This window comes from Python bivittatus, unplaced genomic scaffold (assembly GCF_059951505.1).
Source record: "Python bivittatus isolate LINGU-HERP-01145 unplaced genomic scaffold, Pbiv_v1 ctg000020_np1212, whole genome shotgun sequence".
In the NCBI taxonomy this organism is placed as follows: Eukaryota; Metazoa; Chordata; class Lepidosauria; order Squamata; family Pythonidae; genus Python; species Python bivittatus.
In genome coordinates this window covers 37,422,288-37,438,021 of record NW_028277030.1, presented here as the reverse complement: position 1 = coordinate 37,438,021, position 15,734 = coordinate 37,422,288, and the positions used below count along the sequence as shown (strand labels likewise).

Here is a 15,734-nt window from a genome sequence, read left to right as displayed (position 1 = left end):
GCCGTTGCTTATCCACTCAAGGATTTGTTACAAATATTACTGCATTGTAAATCTTTTGCCATGTTATGTCAATTCTATGTGCGTGTGTATGAGACAGAAATGCTGAAAAGTTTTGTGATGTATTGCGACAAAGTACTGAATGAAGAGTACAGTATATAACCTGTCTCACCTTGAAGCAGTGGGAATCTTAGCAACAATCTCAGCATAACCTGTGTTTTTACAGTGTCTGCAATATACTGCAGTATTTAAAAACACTGCATTTGTGACATCATGCAATACACCCTCAATGCATGTATACAAAACCAATCCTAATACTGTATAAATTATCCATGTAATTCTGCTGCAGTAGATTAGATGAAAATGCTGAATTGTAGGAAAAAACTAGCTAATTAGCCATGCGGTTCTGTTAATGTCTTTCTTGCTGATTCAATGTGTACTCCTTGGCTGGCTTTGCACAACATACTGAATCAAAACTAGGCAACCATATTTTAGTTTAACATGTTGTACAAATGCAACCTAGTTTATAGTTTATTATATTGTTCAAGCTCAAACAAATGAATAAACCATGGGTAATTTAAATAATGAGTATTGTATGTCATACAAACAGTAGGATTTATGTTCAGGTAAGAAGAAAAAGCCTTAAAATGCAATCTTAAATACACTTGCAAGGTAGTGTGCCCATTAAACACAGTACAGTAGCACTTCTAGCTACATATATATAGTACATGCAGAACTGCACTGTACAATTACAAACGAATAAAGAAGTTCCACTACACAATATGCAACTAATTTCTAAGTTAACATCAGGTTGCAGTACAGTATTAGGCTGCAAAATACTTACTATTCTCTTATGATAGCTGACTATTAAAAAAAATCTGAGATTGATCTACTATTTTAATCCAAATGTATTTAGTGATTATGTTTCCTTATTAACTAATAATCCAGAATTTATGCATTGCAAATGTGTACTCTGTGCAGCACATTTGCTTTCTGGCAATCTGATAAAAAAATAAAATTAGGATTGTATTTTGGCCTCATGTAATAGATTTATAAAATGTTTCCCTATTTATATATTGCTGTAGTCAGCAAAAACCATTTCAGTACTGTTTGCTTGGCAGGAAAGGGAAAATGTGCAATTTTAAAAAATATATTTACTTGGATTCACAGAGTATGCTAAGCCATAACAATTTGCTTGTTCATGGCTTACTATAAACCACAGCTGTGATTTATTCAATAGAACACTGCTAAGCAAACAAGGCTTATTGTGTTGTGTGAACCCAACTAGGAAACTATCAGTAAATTACTGTATAACTATGTCATACATATTTTATTACATGTGAACTATTAAATTTCCATACATCTGTTGCAGCCAGCATTGAAAAATGGAGCAAACTCCTTTGAGAAAATACTAGGAAATCCCTGAAAATTTCAATACTACATGTTAACAGATATGAAAATTAGGTATTTTTACTACTGAGCATGCAATGTATATCTGCATAAATATCCAGAATATCAATTCTGCAATATTCTCTATTGAGTGCTCTTTTGGGATTCTCAAGATATTTTTGGCACTAAAAACTTGCTGCACAAAATTGAAGGCAAAAGAAATACAGAATTTGCTACTCAACATTTTATCCCTGTGGCATAACTTGAAGTACCAGTGATAACCAGGTCTCTATAGTGGCATATCTGGAGACCAAATATTGTAGCAATCAGTATCATAAAGATACAAGGTTCAGTAAGAATCAGTACTTTCTGATGAACTGACCCCAACAATCAAGCCCAACAGTGCAGCGATGTGCACTTTGCATGGGGTCAAGCTTTATAGATCTCATTAGGATTTACTGCTGAATAAAATCAGAATGAAACTGGTAGCACTTTTCTGACTAACAAATGTTATTAAAAGTCATTAATCGGGAAAGGTACTGTACCAGATTTCTTCTGATTTTTTTGCCACCATAGACTAACAGGGCTCTCTTCCTACAGTGTCGGGTGAATAAATATGCCCTGGTTTGTATAGTTTAACCTACAAACTGGATGAAGGGTAGAGGTTCTGCTTTTGGTGCTTTACCAGCACAACCCTTGGCGTTTGTATTCGGAAGCCGTCGAGTTTAGCGGGACTCCCGTTTTGGAGGCGCAGAGTTACTGTACAGCTCAGACGGACTTGCTTTTCAGCTGCGTTTGTTCGACGCCTCCCTCAGCAGCTACAACATTCACTCGGGCGAGGGAGCGCGTCTGTGAGGGAGAGAAAGCGCGCGAAATACGCTATTTCTGGACTGATGAATGGGCGCAAAGCTACAGCTAAAGTCCGCGGTCTCTTCCTCCTGTCCTTATTTCCCAGCGTCTCCCCGGGGCTCAGAAGCGCAAGATTTGCGCGGAGAAACTTCCCCTCTTAACCTCTGCAGACCAGAGCTGCAATCCTCTCTCCCCGCCGCCAGTCTGCTGGTCGCAGATAGATGATGGGGTCTTCCCCTCTGAATCGAGCAATGAGCCTTCTTCGTTTTCTCCCAGGCTGCCACCCACTGAAAAAAACCTCACTTATATCTTAAAGCAGCCATTTTTCATTCTGCAGTAGCAGCCGCCTGTGATGTCATCCGCCATTAAGCAGCCAATCCCACCACCCCAGCCAGCCCCCCTCACTCAAGTACAGTCGTCAGCAGAGGCAGCAAACTTTGGAATCGCCCCCCTCCCTTTCCTTCTCCTGGTCCCCGTCCCGCCCCTTCTGCAAAGCGGTTTCCTGAGGGGCAACAGCAGCAGCAAAGCACCACCGTAATTTCCTCCGTATCAGCAACATCATCGCTCCGGGGCTTTGCGGGGATGCAAAAGCTAAAGGCGCGCGGCAGAAGCGCCAGGCTGCAGCAACAACTCTGCTGGGGTGCCCTCTCCCTGTCTCCAGGCAGGATTGCAGCTTGGGTGCTGCTGCTGCTGCTGCTGCTCCCTCTGCATCTGCTCAATCTGGGTCTCTCCTCTCCCCCTTTTACGCGTGCAAAAAGGAAAAAAAAAGGGGGCCAAATTCCCTGCCTGTGCTCCTGCCGCCTGATTGTCTGCTGAGTCATGGACTGAGGGTCTCGCTCGCCCGCCCGCTCTCTCTCCCCGAGGAAAGCACTGACACGTCTTAGAGCGGTGCTGCTGCAGCCATTCGGAGCCCTCATTCCAGGGCCACACGCTCATGCTCCTCCTTCCCCGGCCGTCTGAAGAGGCAAGCTTGCCCTTCGCTGCGTTTTTCTGCAACGTTCCTGGCTGTCCTTCGGGCTCCTTCCTCGACATTCCTTCGGAGCCCCCTTCCTTCCCACCGCGGGCCAGAGATTAAGAAAAGATCCTCCCCGGATTTCCTTCACATGAACGCACACACAGAGACCCGCTTGAACCATGATCGCGGCCGCCTTTTTAGTCTTGCTGAGACCTTACAGCATCCAGTGTGCCCTCTTCTTGCTGCTACTGCTGCTGGGGACCATCGCCACAATTTTATTCTTCTGCTCCTGGCACCGTAAGTTCCAGAAAGGGAGGCATCCGATCAAGTCGGTCTTTTCAGGGCGTTCAAGGAGCCGAGGTAAGAGACGCAGTGTTGGCTTGCTCACCTTTGCCCGGGGGGAGGGGAGGAAGAGGATCTTCGCTGCTTGAACGGGGGGCGGGGGATGTGCAAGGGAATCCCCCGCCGTCGGCCCAGGGTCGGGATGGATTTTGCCGTGGCGGAGGGCGGCGATCCCAACAGCAGGGCTCACCTCTGGGTCCCTCCAATTATTTGGGAAAAGGGCTTTGGAGCGAAGCAGAGATTGCGGCAGCCTACTCTAGACCCCATCCTCAACCTTTAAGCGCCAAACTGCTGGTTGGGAACCCCGTTGCTGCTCAAGTAAACTGTAACTTTCCCTCAACTTCGAGGAGGGGAAATAAACGTGCACGTCCGCTTCTGGGGTCAGCTCGAAGTGGAGAAGACCGCTCACTTTCACGATAGCTACGGGGGCCGGTGAAGGGTGATTGAAAATATTTTTTGAGAAATCCGAGTAATTCTATAGAATGAGGATGCTGCTGCTGGAATGGAGACAGATACAGTCCTGTCTTCCCCCTCCCCTCTCTTTTCTTTCTAGATGCTGTAATGAGAACTCATCACTTTCGTTCCGAGGTAATTTATTTAGCACGCAATCTCAAGGTTAGAAAAAAGTTTTCTTATTGAAATATCTATTTAAAATTAAATATATACATATACATATACATATATATATATATATATATATAGAATACTTGCCACCATTGTCTTAAAAAAGCTTTGCATGGAAAAACATGATTGAATGTTTTAATAAGCTATTTCACTTAACTTGTTCTATATCCTAATATCTTTATATACCATTTTTGTTAATTAAGGCATTAAATCTTACCTTTATATTCCTGCAAACTGTTTTAATTTACAAGGCTATTAAATAGATACAGCAGTTTATCTGAGACAAAAAGAGGGGCATTAGATATTAGCATAGTTCAGCTTTTGATTGTTTTGTCTTCAGCCAGTGGCTACAGTTTGGAATGTAAGTTGCAAACTTCATCATGAAAACCAGAATCATTTTAAAATTAAGAACTCTGCAGGAATAGGGATGGTCACTCTTTCCATTTCCATTTGTTTTTCTACTATTATAAAAGAAATACTTCCAAGCTTTCAATTACTATTCACATCTCAGAAAGTTGATTGCTTTCTCCGTGGGGGGGTGGGGAAATGCAATATATTCCACAAATTGACTTTAGTGTTCAGGCATTATAAGGCTTTTCAACTTGAAAAGAATATGAATCTTAACCAGCCAGACATTTCTGGCTTCCTGGAACAGATTTAAGGAAAAAGCACATCTAATCTTCACAGCCATTCAAGGTTACTTGGTGCTTCTGACATTTAATAGTTTTTCCCAGTGAACTTGTTTTCTTTTTTAAATCTTGCTTTTATATATTAAAAAATCCTTTCAAAGCAGTTTGTTGGGGATTCTATCCTAGACGGACATCTTTATAGAACTTGGCCTTTCTTACAGGTTATATTCAAGGACAATTGCTTCTCTATTAAAATAGTAGTCAAATCCCACTGGAAAATCAAAAGTCTAATCAAGTTTTTTTTTTCATTATTAAGTGACCAATCTACATCTATCAGTCTAAGCTTCAAACTGGAGTTTGAGATTCCTTTTATTAACATTCCCAGTTCAGTTGTCAACAGCCAGTTAAACTAGAAATTACTGCTATTACTATGTCTGTCATGAAGTCTAGCCTTATGTTTCGGTAAGAGTTTGCTCCCATATAAATAAATCCACTTTGTAATATACTCTTAATTAGATTTACTCAAAAGTGAGACCTTCTGATTTCTATGGGATTTACTATGGTTCACAAAACTGGTAGGGTGTGGGATGAATCATATGGCGAATCCTTGATGGAGTGATTATTTCCCCATGGGGTAACAGAATCCCTTTGGGTTGAGAATCCCCCAGTTAATACATGGAGACCAAATTTCCTTCATGTTTGTAACAAGGAAGTATGTAAAAGATGGAGCAACCTCTTTTGCATGGCATAGTGCCACCCAACAAAAGGGTGCTGAAATTTGGTGGCAAACTGCTAAATAACAGCAATGCAGTTTCCCATAGTTAATCTCCCCACGCTGAAAAATATTTTAAAAAGCCTTCAGATTCTACTTTGTCCTTCCAATGATGTCATTGCGTTGTTGCCCTGTTCAATGCAGCCCTTAGCCATTGGAAATGTTGTTTAAAATATATGTTCCTCATCTTTCCCTGTTGCAAAGAGGTTATTTGCCTCTGAAAGTAAGCAAGCCCCTTTGGAGGGAAGTAACTGGAGACAAATGCCAAATTTCCCTTCAGATGCCAGCCTAAAAGAAAATTAAATATGGAAAAAGTGACATTTGTACTGGCAACAGAACATGATAGCAAAGCTGTTTTAGGTGATGGAGCTTGTGATGTTGCTAGTTCTACCAACCCTTTCTTGCTTTTCCTTGCTTGTCAGGAAAAATACATACTGAACAGGGTTAACGTGTGTGATGTAGCTAATAAATTGACAGAGTGGCAGTTGGTGATGCTACACACTCAGAATGGAAGCTATTTCCAAGTAGAGTTGCCTGGGACTTACAGTTTAGGTTGTGGTTCTCAAATAGGGATAGATTTAGTCAATTCAAGATCTAGTAATGACAGCTTAAACAACAAATTATTGAGTTATCTTGATGTCTAGGGACTTTTCTTCCTGAAACCTGCAAATGGATCTTCAAACTTGCTGTGCTAGCATGACTCTTACGAAAACAAACTGTTGGAAGATTAGGCCGAGACTATAATGTTGCAAACAGGACTTAAATTCCATTGAATTGTGAACAATCAAGGCTTAGACATTCTGCATCTCAAGGCTCACTTTCTAATTGCCACAAAGAGTTGAATTTTCCAGGGAAAGAAATACAGATGAGGACAGCTTCTCATCCTGCAGCTTCTCAGCCAGCTTTAGAGATATTCCTGGAGAATGATATGTTAGTATGTAGTTCTCCATAATGCTGGTTTGGGGAGGGAGAGAGAGAGGGTGGGAGAATGAGAGAGAGAGAGAGAGATTAGGGTGATGATAGTTTACATTCAAAGCAATTGCAAATGTGTTATATTTGGGGGCCCTGATCTTTCAGACATTTTACCTTGGAGTAAGCTTCAGTGTACTTTATAGGAATTAATCAAGATTGAATTGGGCTGTTCGTATTTATTTTTATTAGAAGCAAACAGCATAGGCCTAAGATATATCACTACCTGAGGTGAAATGCAAGATAATATCCCTCCTACCATTTTCATATCAAGGGGGAGAGACTGATGTTGAATCTTAGTTCCCACTGAGGATGGGACATTTAGGGAGTGCCAGCAAAATATAATGTCTAGGAAGTAAGGACATCCTGAGAAATTACCATTATTCCTCTCTTAGCTCTTCAATATTCTCCTTAAAATATAGCCAGTTTACCAGTGTAATGCATTTCCTTCTTTATTAAATCATGAATTTACTACTAACCTTTCACTTGTTTTTATTGAGAGTTCATCTGGTTCATGTTTACTTTGGCGCCAACTTCATCAGTTTTTTGATTTAGTATGTTTGCTAATGTCAAGATTGTGCTATGTAAAGGCACCACTGTGTGAATCTAGTTATGTGAGATGACAGCATCTATTATGCTAGGCTGAAGTAAAGAACTTAAAAGATTATGCGTCACAGACTTTGCATCAGTGCTTCAGACACTGAATAGTTAGTGCTGGAGGTGACCTGTGTATTTTTGTTTTGTCATGCAGATAAGATACTTATATATGAGTAGTACTAAAAATAGGTGACTCAGAGAAAATAACACAGAAAAAAATCCTAATCAGTGGTTTGGGTAAAAAAAATGGTTGACAGTATTATCTTAGTACATATCCCTCTCTTCATTTCACAGGTAGTAACTCTCTGGTGCATATAAAAAATAATAGAAGTCATCTTCAGTATGTGACCCATTATTACAGTTAACCTACTTTCTGCTTTAGTGGACACTGCTAAAAATAACATTCTTCTTGCTACTATGGAATGATAATGAATAGCCTTGGATATTTTGTGTTATAATTCAGGAGAAGAATTCCACAGTTATTTATAAGCTGCTGCTTTTGCTGCTTGTATACAGAGTTCCAGTGGAAAGAAAAATCATCAAAGTCTCTACTTTGAATTACGTAGTTCAATATTTGATTTGTGGGAGGGAAAGGTAGCTAGGAGAACAAGCCTCTGCTATTCAAAGAATCATCTTCCAGTTCTTGAAGGACTCATTCAAAGCTAAAATGCTTTCCCTTCACTAATATGTACTAAACCAATTAAAGTTAGGAATTCTTTTCTGTCTTAAATAAGAAATTATTGTTTTCTCTGTTCCATATAAAGTTTACCTGGATACAATTCTAAATATGATTATTTATTTATTATTACGCATTTTAATTCAGTGGCTGCTCAACTCCAAATGATAATTAAGGATATGATTAGAATTATTTAATAAAACAGTGACAGTTGTTTTGTCAATGACATATCAGGTTTAAGTGTATGCTGGATTATGGACAAGCAAATGGCTTACTGACCTTTTGGAAACCCCATAGGGTGGACCAACCTCTTTGGCCTTGTGAATAAACCTTGTGAGAGAGAGTAATTTTAATAAAGTTTATTTACAGTCACTGACCAGTTAGGAATAACATATGCAAATGCAACAAAAACAACATAGGAAATTAAAAATGAGAGTAAAATCAGAAATAAGAATAACTGAATCACCAAAGGGGGAGAACAAAATTACATTAACCTGTTAATATTAGAGTGTAAAGGAATTAATTTGCACTGTACAAGTTTTCACCTCAGAATCTAGTTCTCAAATTTAGTAATTATTATTTATTATTATGGTTGGTCGCACAGTCAGCCAGATGTTTAGACTGGATTTGGCATTTTTATCCACCTATCGAGTCCTTCCCAAGGACCTGGGATGGGCAGATGTTGTTTGATCATCATCATCATTGTCTTAGACATGCAGTAGCAATCTGAATAGTTATAAATATTTGGCGGATATGCAATGTCAGATAGAACCTGAGTACATATTCTCATGGCTGCTAAACAAAATTTGTCTGTGGAACATTTAACTTTGGTCTGACAGTTGGACAGGAGGAATGAGATAGATACCACGTCTTCTCTGCCTGATAAGTCTTTTAGAAGAGGAATGATTACAATGGCTTGTAAATCCCTATTGAAGTTGCAGTATAGTATGACGTATCTATGCCCTTTATAGTATGAGAACCACAAGGACAAAAATGTTTAAAATGGGGGTATATGCCATCAATAATAGTGGAAAGATATATACATCAATCTTGGCTAGAGAAAATGCTTTGCGATGACTGGCATTTGTCAAAGACTGGCAATAGTCAACTGGACGGGTACTAGAGGAGTACATCCACAATTTTAAGTTGCCTTGGGCTCATACTAATTGCCTGCTGCTATTCTATATTAAGAACTCACTGTTTCATGAATTTTCTGGCTTGCTTGTACCCCACAATTGCAGAGCTCCAGGATAGAGTATAGATTCTCATGGAGGAAAAACTGTTGTTTATTTTGCTAGATTTTATTCACTATTGCTTGGCATTAGGGAATACGTTAGGGTCATGGTCGGAAAGTGTGAAGTGGCCAGAAAGCAAAGGCACGTGTGGTGAGGTATGGCAAGAGGCTGAAATCTGGACATTGCACGAAAGGGAGCGTGGGCTGGTGGTTGGCTTTGCTTCCTTTTAGGTTGCAGGGTAATCACGGAAGTCTAAATGACATTGATAGTGGTTCCAATATAAAGTTCCTGCTTTTTAATGCCAGTCAGTTGCTGATAAAATATATATTACCCAGGATTTTTGCATGGATGAAAGAATTGGCCTGGCAAGAATTAATAGACACCTGACTGAGAGGAGTAGGAAGCCATTTTCCCCCAGCTCTGTCTACTGGAATATTTTGTGATGCAGCATCCTAGGACTGGAAGGTAGAGAGGAAGTGTGGCTGTAGTCAGTAGGAATTGTATCTCACTGGCCAGACATTCTGTCCCATAGACTGCAGATTCTCAGTGTTTGCTGCTAGCTGTACTTGGGTGGCTGGGATAATGTAGAGAAACTGTTAATGTACCATCCATCTCAGTGCACAAGAGTCTGTCTTTCTTAGCTAGCCAAGGAGATAGCTGGCATGGCACTGGACTACTGTGGACTTACTGTTTTGGGAGATTTGGGTATTATTTGAGAGATTGCTTAATCAGGAATGGCTCAGGATGCAAGCTCCACCATTAAGTCCCAGCTGATAGATCCATGTCTACCACAGGTCATATTCTGGATTTGGTACTTTGTCTCATGCCAGTGATCTGAAAGTAGAGGAGCTTTATATAACTCTTTGTCATGGACAGATCACTCTCTGGTCAGTTTTAGACTGGCAGCTGCTATAAACCTGTGCTTGGGTGGAGACCAGTTGAAATGGTCCAACCCATGTGTCTGGTGGATCCAGATGCCTGTTCTGATTATGTTTAGGGAATTTCTCACCTCATCTGTCAAGGCCTTTCTGGATGATTCAGTTGGCCAGCTGGGGGATCAAAGTCTTTTTGAATGTAGATGTCTCCCTGTATGCTTAAAGGAGGAAGTTGTAAAACCTTTGTTGAAAAAGCCCTTCCTAACTTGGAAGGAAATCTAATTAGAAGCCACTGTCATATATTTGGGGAAGGTGATTGACAGTTATAGCTTGGTAGTTTTACATGCACCTGGATGAAAATGGGGTTTTTGGGGACCTATTTTAGTAGGGAGTTTTGTTCAGGATATGGTACTGAGACAGCTATGGTCGCCTTATAAACATTCTATATCAGAAACCGGGTGGCAAAAGCATATGTTACACACACTGCTTCCAGGTTCGGCTTATGGTCACTCACTCACACACTCACAGCCTGTTGAGGCATGCGGATCTTGTCAGCCCCCTTGCTTTCTACCTGGGTTTTTCAGATAGGTGCGGCTGGAGTAGACAAAACACACAGCCCCGGTCAACAGCCAGTAATTAATTAGGAATACACACAAATCACTTCCAACCGAACTCTGAGGCTGGATTGGGGTGAGGGTTTCCATGTGCTCAGGCCCAACTTCTTTTGTCTGGTTCAGGTCCTTTGTTTCCTTAATGACTTGCTTTCTTCTTATCTACCTCCCCGAAGGGATCTCATAGACAAGATTCCTGGCTTTTGCTCTCTCTGCTTATGTGCCCGCTTCATCTTTAGTTATGGCAGCTTCAGCCTAGTCTCACACATGACTCTGGTAGTCTTCTTGGTGGCTTTCAGTGTTATGGACCCTGGCAAATTTGGCCTTTGGGGACTGTTCTGCAGTGGTTCTGATCATTCCTATTGGACATTCCCAGAAGGTGGTACAGGGAAATTACTGCTTGACACCTAAGTTGTTGACCTATGATATTCTACAGGGTTCTGTCTTTATTTATTCATTCAATTTATATAGCTTCTCATCTCAGTACTGTATGTGACTCTGGGCAGGTCACACAGTTAAAACACAAAAAGTACAAAAATACAAAAAAATAAACACAATCATACAACAAAACCCATTTTAAAACCCATTAAAAACGATAAAAACTATTAAAACCATAAAAAATGATCTGCAAAAGTACAGTCCAATTTATTAACAATATAGCCATTTTGCAGGCTCCACTCCACCATTACTGGTTCCCAATGCAAGAGGGCAAAGCCAAGTCTTCAGGCCCTTCCTGAAGGCTAGGTGCCAATCTAAGTTCTGGGGGAATAATGTTCCAAAGGGCCTGTGCCACAGCAGAAAAGGCTGTCTTCCTGGGTCCTGTCAGATGATATTACTAAGGTACTAAGGAGGAGACCTGTAATGTCCCTCTCCTGCTGGATCTGAAGGGATGGGTAGATGTAACTGGGAAGAGGTGGTCCCTCAAATATCCGGTCTTGTCTCCTATGCTGTTTAACTTCCACATGAAACCACTGGAGGAGATAATTCAGATCTTTGGAGTGAGATGCCATCATTATACTAATGACATGAATCCATATTGCTTCCTACCTTCAAGGAAGCAATCAGTACTCTTGAATGCTGTCTAGTCTTAATAATGGGCTGATTGAGATAGAACCAGCAAAATAAATCCAGATAAGACAAAGATACTGTTGCTAAGGAAAAAGCTGGATTCTGGTTTTGATTGTATTAATTTTGTCTTATACTTTCTATTTTCTATTGTTGAGTGTTGCTTTGATCATTTATTGGAATAAATAGAAAGGCAGAGAATATATTCAGTATTAAATAAATAGCAAGATCTATAGAGGCAACTATTTGATATAAAACACAAATATGCACATTCGGCAAGTCTGAGAGAGAGATTTTCTAAATTATTAGGAACAATCTGAGCACTGTTTGATGTTTCTGGTATCAGCATATTGTGCTGGTCAATTTTGATGTTCCTACGAATTGCACATATATCTTAAAGGCCATGCAGAGAACAAAAGATTTTACAGATTGGTTGATAGGAGAAAAACACAAAATATGACTGGGGTATTAGCTGAGTTATCCTGCTGCAGCAACTGTCAACTCTGACACAATTCCCAGATCCCTGACAAATTGGGGCTCTGTGTTTATCTCTCCACATAAGAACAGGAAACAAAGCTGGGTTCTTCTTTTTTAAGACAAAATGTTAAATTGATAGCATATAAATGTGAGCTTTTTTTTTTCCAAGATGTATGGTAAGCTAATTTCTTACTCCTTCAACTAACATGTACTCTGTTGGTAAAGACGGTTCTTCTAAATATGACTGCTTCCAAATGCTTTCCCCATTGTGCATTATGTTCCTGATATTACCACAGAAAAATCAATAGAAAGCAAAGCATTATGAATGAGAAAATAACGTTGAAGCATAGTTCTAGGCAATGTATTGTGATACTTTGGCCTTGGTTGGCTAATGGGGACTACAGGAATGCAGTTATATTTCCCTTGAAGGATTCTTTTAACTGTAGCAACTTCTGAGAATTTTGCTTTGAATTGCCAAATAAAATAATTGTTCAAGATTGGCAGAGAGTGCTCGTTGCAGAAGAAGCAGTGCACAGTGAAATACCTTAAGCACTCTACTGCTTACTTTATTTTACTGTACCAGTTATGAACTGTACCAGTTCATAATTTGACAACCCCATGCCTTATATTTGTTACAAATTTCGCTTAATTAAGAAGAATTAGAAATACTAAAGTTGTTGAATTACATCTAGGGCAGGTTTAGGGCACTCTTAACAGATTTATGAAAGTTCTCCTTTCTGTTGGCACCCATTCTCTTGACAACAGACTATGTAGGGAGAGATTATATCTATCAATACTTTTTGTGAAATGGGATAAGCAAGTGTGGGTGCCATAGGAACCAGTGGAAGACTGAAGTATTTTAATTCTATTACTATAAATGTAATGTAAGTTAAGAGTTGAGAATTTCATTTTGGCCCATCATCTCAGCCTCAGATGATGGGCCAAACACATATATTGGTAGATCATAGGCTGAATTCCTCCAAGCTGTATTGAAATGTATTGTAGTTCAATGATTCATACCCGTTTTTCATTTTTTCATAAATCTTTCTACAAACCGTAGGTAAAAATAAAATCTCCCTACTCCTACTGACTACATGGACACATTCATATAGTTTTCTTGGCAATTCTATTGAAGTGGTTTGATGTGGAGTTCTGAGATACTGCCTTGACTTCCTAGCTTAGCCTATAGTCCCAGGATTTCCTTGTGATCTCTCATCCAGTCTGACCTTGATAAGTTTTCTCAAGATCAGACAAAGTCAGCAAGGTACTATTACCTGCTGTCACATAGGATACTGGAACTGCTCTTCCATTGATCTCTCTTTAATTGCTTAGAATATTTGCACACCAAAAGCATATAACCTCTCTGTGAAAACCCTAGGGTTCACTTAAACATTGCTCTGCACTGTAATTTTTAATATGCTAGGAGGGAATTATTAATTATATGGAGAACAATATACTGTACTCATTTTTAATTAACTTTAATTAAAATTTAATTATAATGATATATATTTATTTAGTATAAGCATTGTATTCTGCTAATTTTTCAGTTCTAGATGACTTATAGTCATAAACTCAAAAACAGATAAAATCAATTAAAACCACACAACTGCTGCTGTCCTTCATAGTACTATCATTTAATTGGGTTCTCCTTTCCGAAGGCATTCTGGAAAATCAGAGCTCTAACTACCTTTGTGAATGTTGTCATGTTGGGAGCCATCTTGGCCTCAGAGGCCAAACTGTTCCTGAATGTGGGTGCTACTGTCAAGAAGAGCATCCTGCAGATCTCTACCCCCCCCCCCAACTTATCTGGGGGTGGGAACTTCAGCATTTATCCTTCACTGACACATACTATGTGGGCATTTTCCACTGGAGTAGAATATCTTGATGGTAACACAGACCTGAGACACAAAGGGCTTTATAGGTGATAATCAGCACCTTCAATGGTCCTAGAAGCCTTCCAGCAATCTCCCACCACAACCAGCATTTTATTTATTTATTTTATTTACATAGCCATTCATCTCCCAGATTGCAATTCTGGGCCACAAGCTTAAGATTAAAAAATACAACAAAAGAGAAAAACACAAATACAGTGGTACCTCGGGTTACGAATTTAATCCGTTCCGTGACACTGGTCGCAACCCGATTTGTTCGCAACCCGAAGCAAATTTTCCCATAAGGTTCAATGTAATTACCGTTAATCCGTTCCGGCGTCCGCGGACCACGCGTCAAGGGCGGAAAAACAGCCGCAGACCACGCAGCAGGGCGGAAAAATGGCCGCAGACCACGTGGCACGGGCGGAAAAATGGCCGCGGACCATGTGGCATGGGCGGAAAATGGCCGCGGACCACGTGTCACGGTGGAAAATGGCCGCGGATCTGGTTCGTACCCTGAGGCGGAGTTTGCAAACTGAGGTAAATTTTTGCGGCCAGAGCTGGTCGCAACCCGAAAAGTTCGTAAGCAGAGGCGTTCGTAACCCGAGGTACCACTGCAATAAGAATAAGAATACAATAATAACCCACTGGTACCCAAGGACAATCTGACCCAACTCATATAACAACAATTACACTGAGGAAAAAATCACATCGACAGGCTCACCCAGCCTCCAGACCTTATGCCCGAGAGAACATCCAGGTCTTCAAGGATTTAAAGAATGCCAGCAGTGCCAGGGCTAAGCGAACCTCAGGGGGTATGGTGTTCCAAAGGTCAGGTGCTGTGACTGAGAAGGCATATTTGCTGGTGTGAGAGGAAAATTATTAGTAGCCTTCTATATGTTTTAATGTTAGTTTTGATTGCATTTAATAAAGCCAAGTTAGCTGAAATATGGCCTTTAGGGCAATGACAAGAAATAAGTAAACTTGCAAGACTAAGCAAACTTGTTGGTGGGAACAGATGTGACAGGGACAAATAGAACAGGAAAGTATGATAAAATTAGCACCAAGGAAGTTATGGTTCAGTTGCTAAACCTAGGTGTCATGTCTGTGGTTTGTGGTTTTTGAGGATAAAAAGGATTGCAAAGAGGGGGTCGGTGCCACACGGCTAAGCTGTCTTATCTGACTGCTTGCTCGTGATGGTCGGCATTGCAGTGTGAATCTAAATAAGTACCTTGTATGCTATTGGTTGAATTTTACTTGCTTATTGAACTAACATTTAATAAAGCTTTTAGAACTTTGAAGTGACTTATGTTCTGGTGGGTCTGCCTCCCGTGTTTAACGTGGTTTTTCCTTGACACTGGGTCCTGCCAGGTTTAATAGACATGATCCAGAACAGCTTCTAGGTTGTTTTCAAGGGCAGCTCCATGTAAAACTAATTACAGTAATCCAACCAGGAGATGACAAAGGCATCTTGAGCGCATCCTGTTTGGGAAAGATTGCATCTGGCAGACCTGCTGAAGCTGGCCAACAGCTCTCCTTGCCATCGCCTTCCTGCTCTAACAGGAGCTGCAAGTCTAGGAGAATTTCCAGATTACATGCTTGCTCCATCGAAGAAATATAACCCTATTAGCTGCCTTGGCACTAGAGGGGTTCTACATAAATAACACGTCTATCTTGCTGGGATTAGCCTGAGTCTGATCTACCTAATCCAGTCCTATAAAGCCTCCAGGCACAGGATCATGACTTCCACCGCATCTCCTGCTTGGCCTGGGATGGAGATATATACTGGACATTGTGATAT

The 15,734-nt window shown here is 40.4% G+C and overlaps 1 protein-coding gene and 1 long non-coding RNA gene across 16 annotated transcripts in view; one reads left to right on the top strand and one right to left on the bottom strand.

Moving 5' to 3' along the window:
• Window positions 1-3,354: 3,354 nt before the first annotated feature.
• DST (dystonin) overlaps window positions 3,355-15,734 on the top strand; it is a 342,419-nt gene continuing 330,039 nt past the window's right edge. For 8 of the 14 annotated variants that reach the window (XM_088137249.1, XM_088137202.1, XM_088137244.1 and 5 more), the window contains exons 1-2: window positions 3,355-3,550; window positions 4,086-4,147. In XM_088137249.1, the coding sequence (XP_087993375.1) occupies window positions 3,370-3,550; window positions 4,086-4,147 (243 nt within the window). In that variant the 5' untranslated portion in view covers window positions 3,355-3,369. The remainder of the gene's footprint in view (window positions 3,551-4,085; window positions 4,148-15,734) is intronic. The other 6 variants (XM_025177748.2, XM_088137258.1, XM_088137206.1 and 3 more) reach the window with 1 other exon arrangement.
• The window catches only part of LOC148217032 (uncharacterized), a 35,298-nt gene continuing 23,763 nt past the window's right edge, over window positions 4,200-15,734 (bottom strand). Inside the window, exons 3-4 of one of the 2 annotated variants that reach the window (XR_015795542.1) lie at window positions 8,079-8,129; window positions 4,200-6,511 (exon numbers count right to left, since the gene is read on the bottom strand). This is a non-coding gene — a long non-coding RNA (uncharacterized LOC148217032). The remainder of the gene's footprint in view (window positions 6,512-8,078; window positions 8,130-15,734) is intronic. The other variant, XR_015795543.1, reaches the window with a different exon arrangement.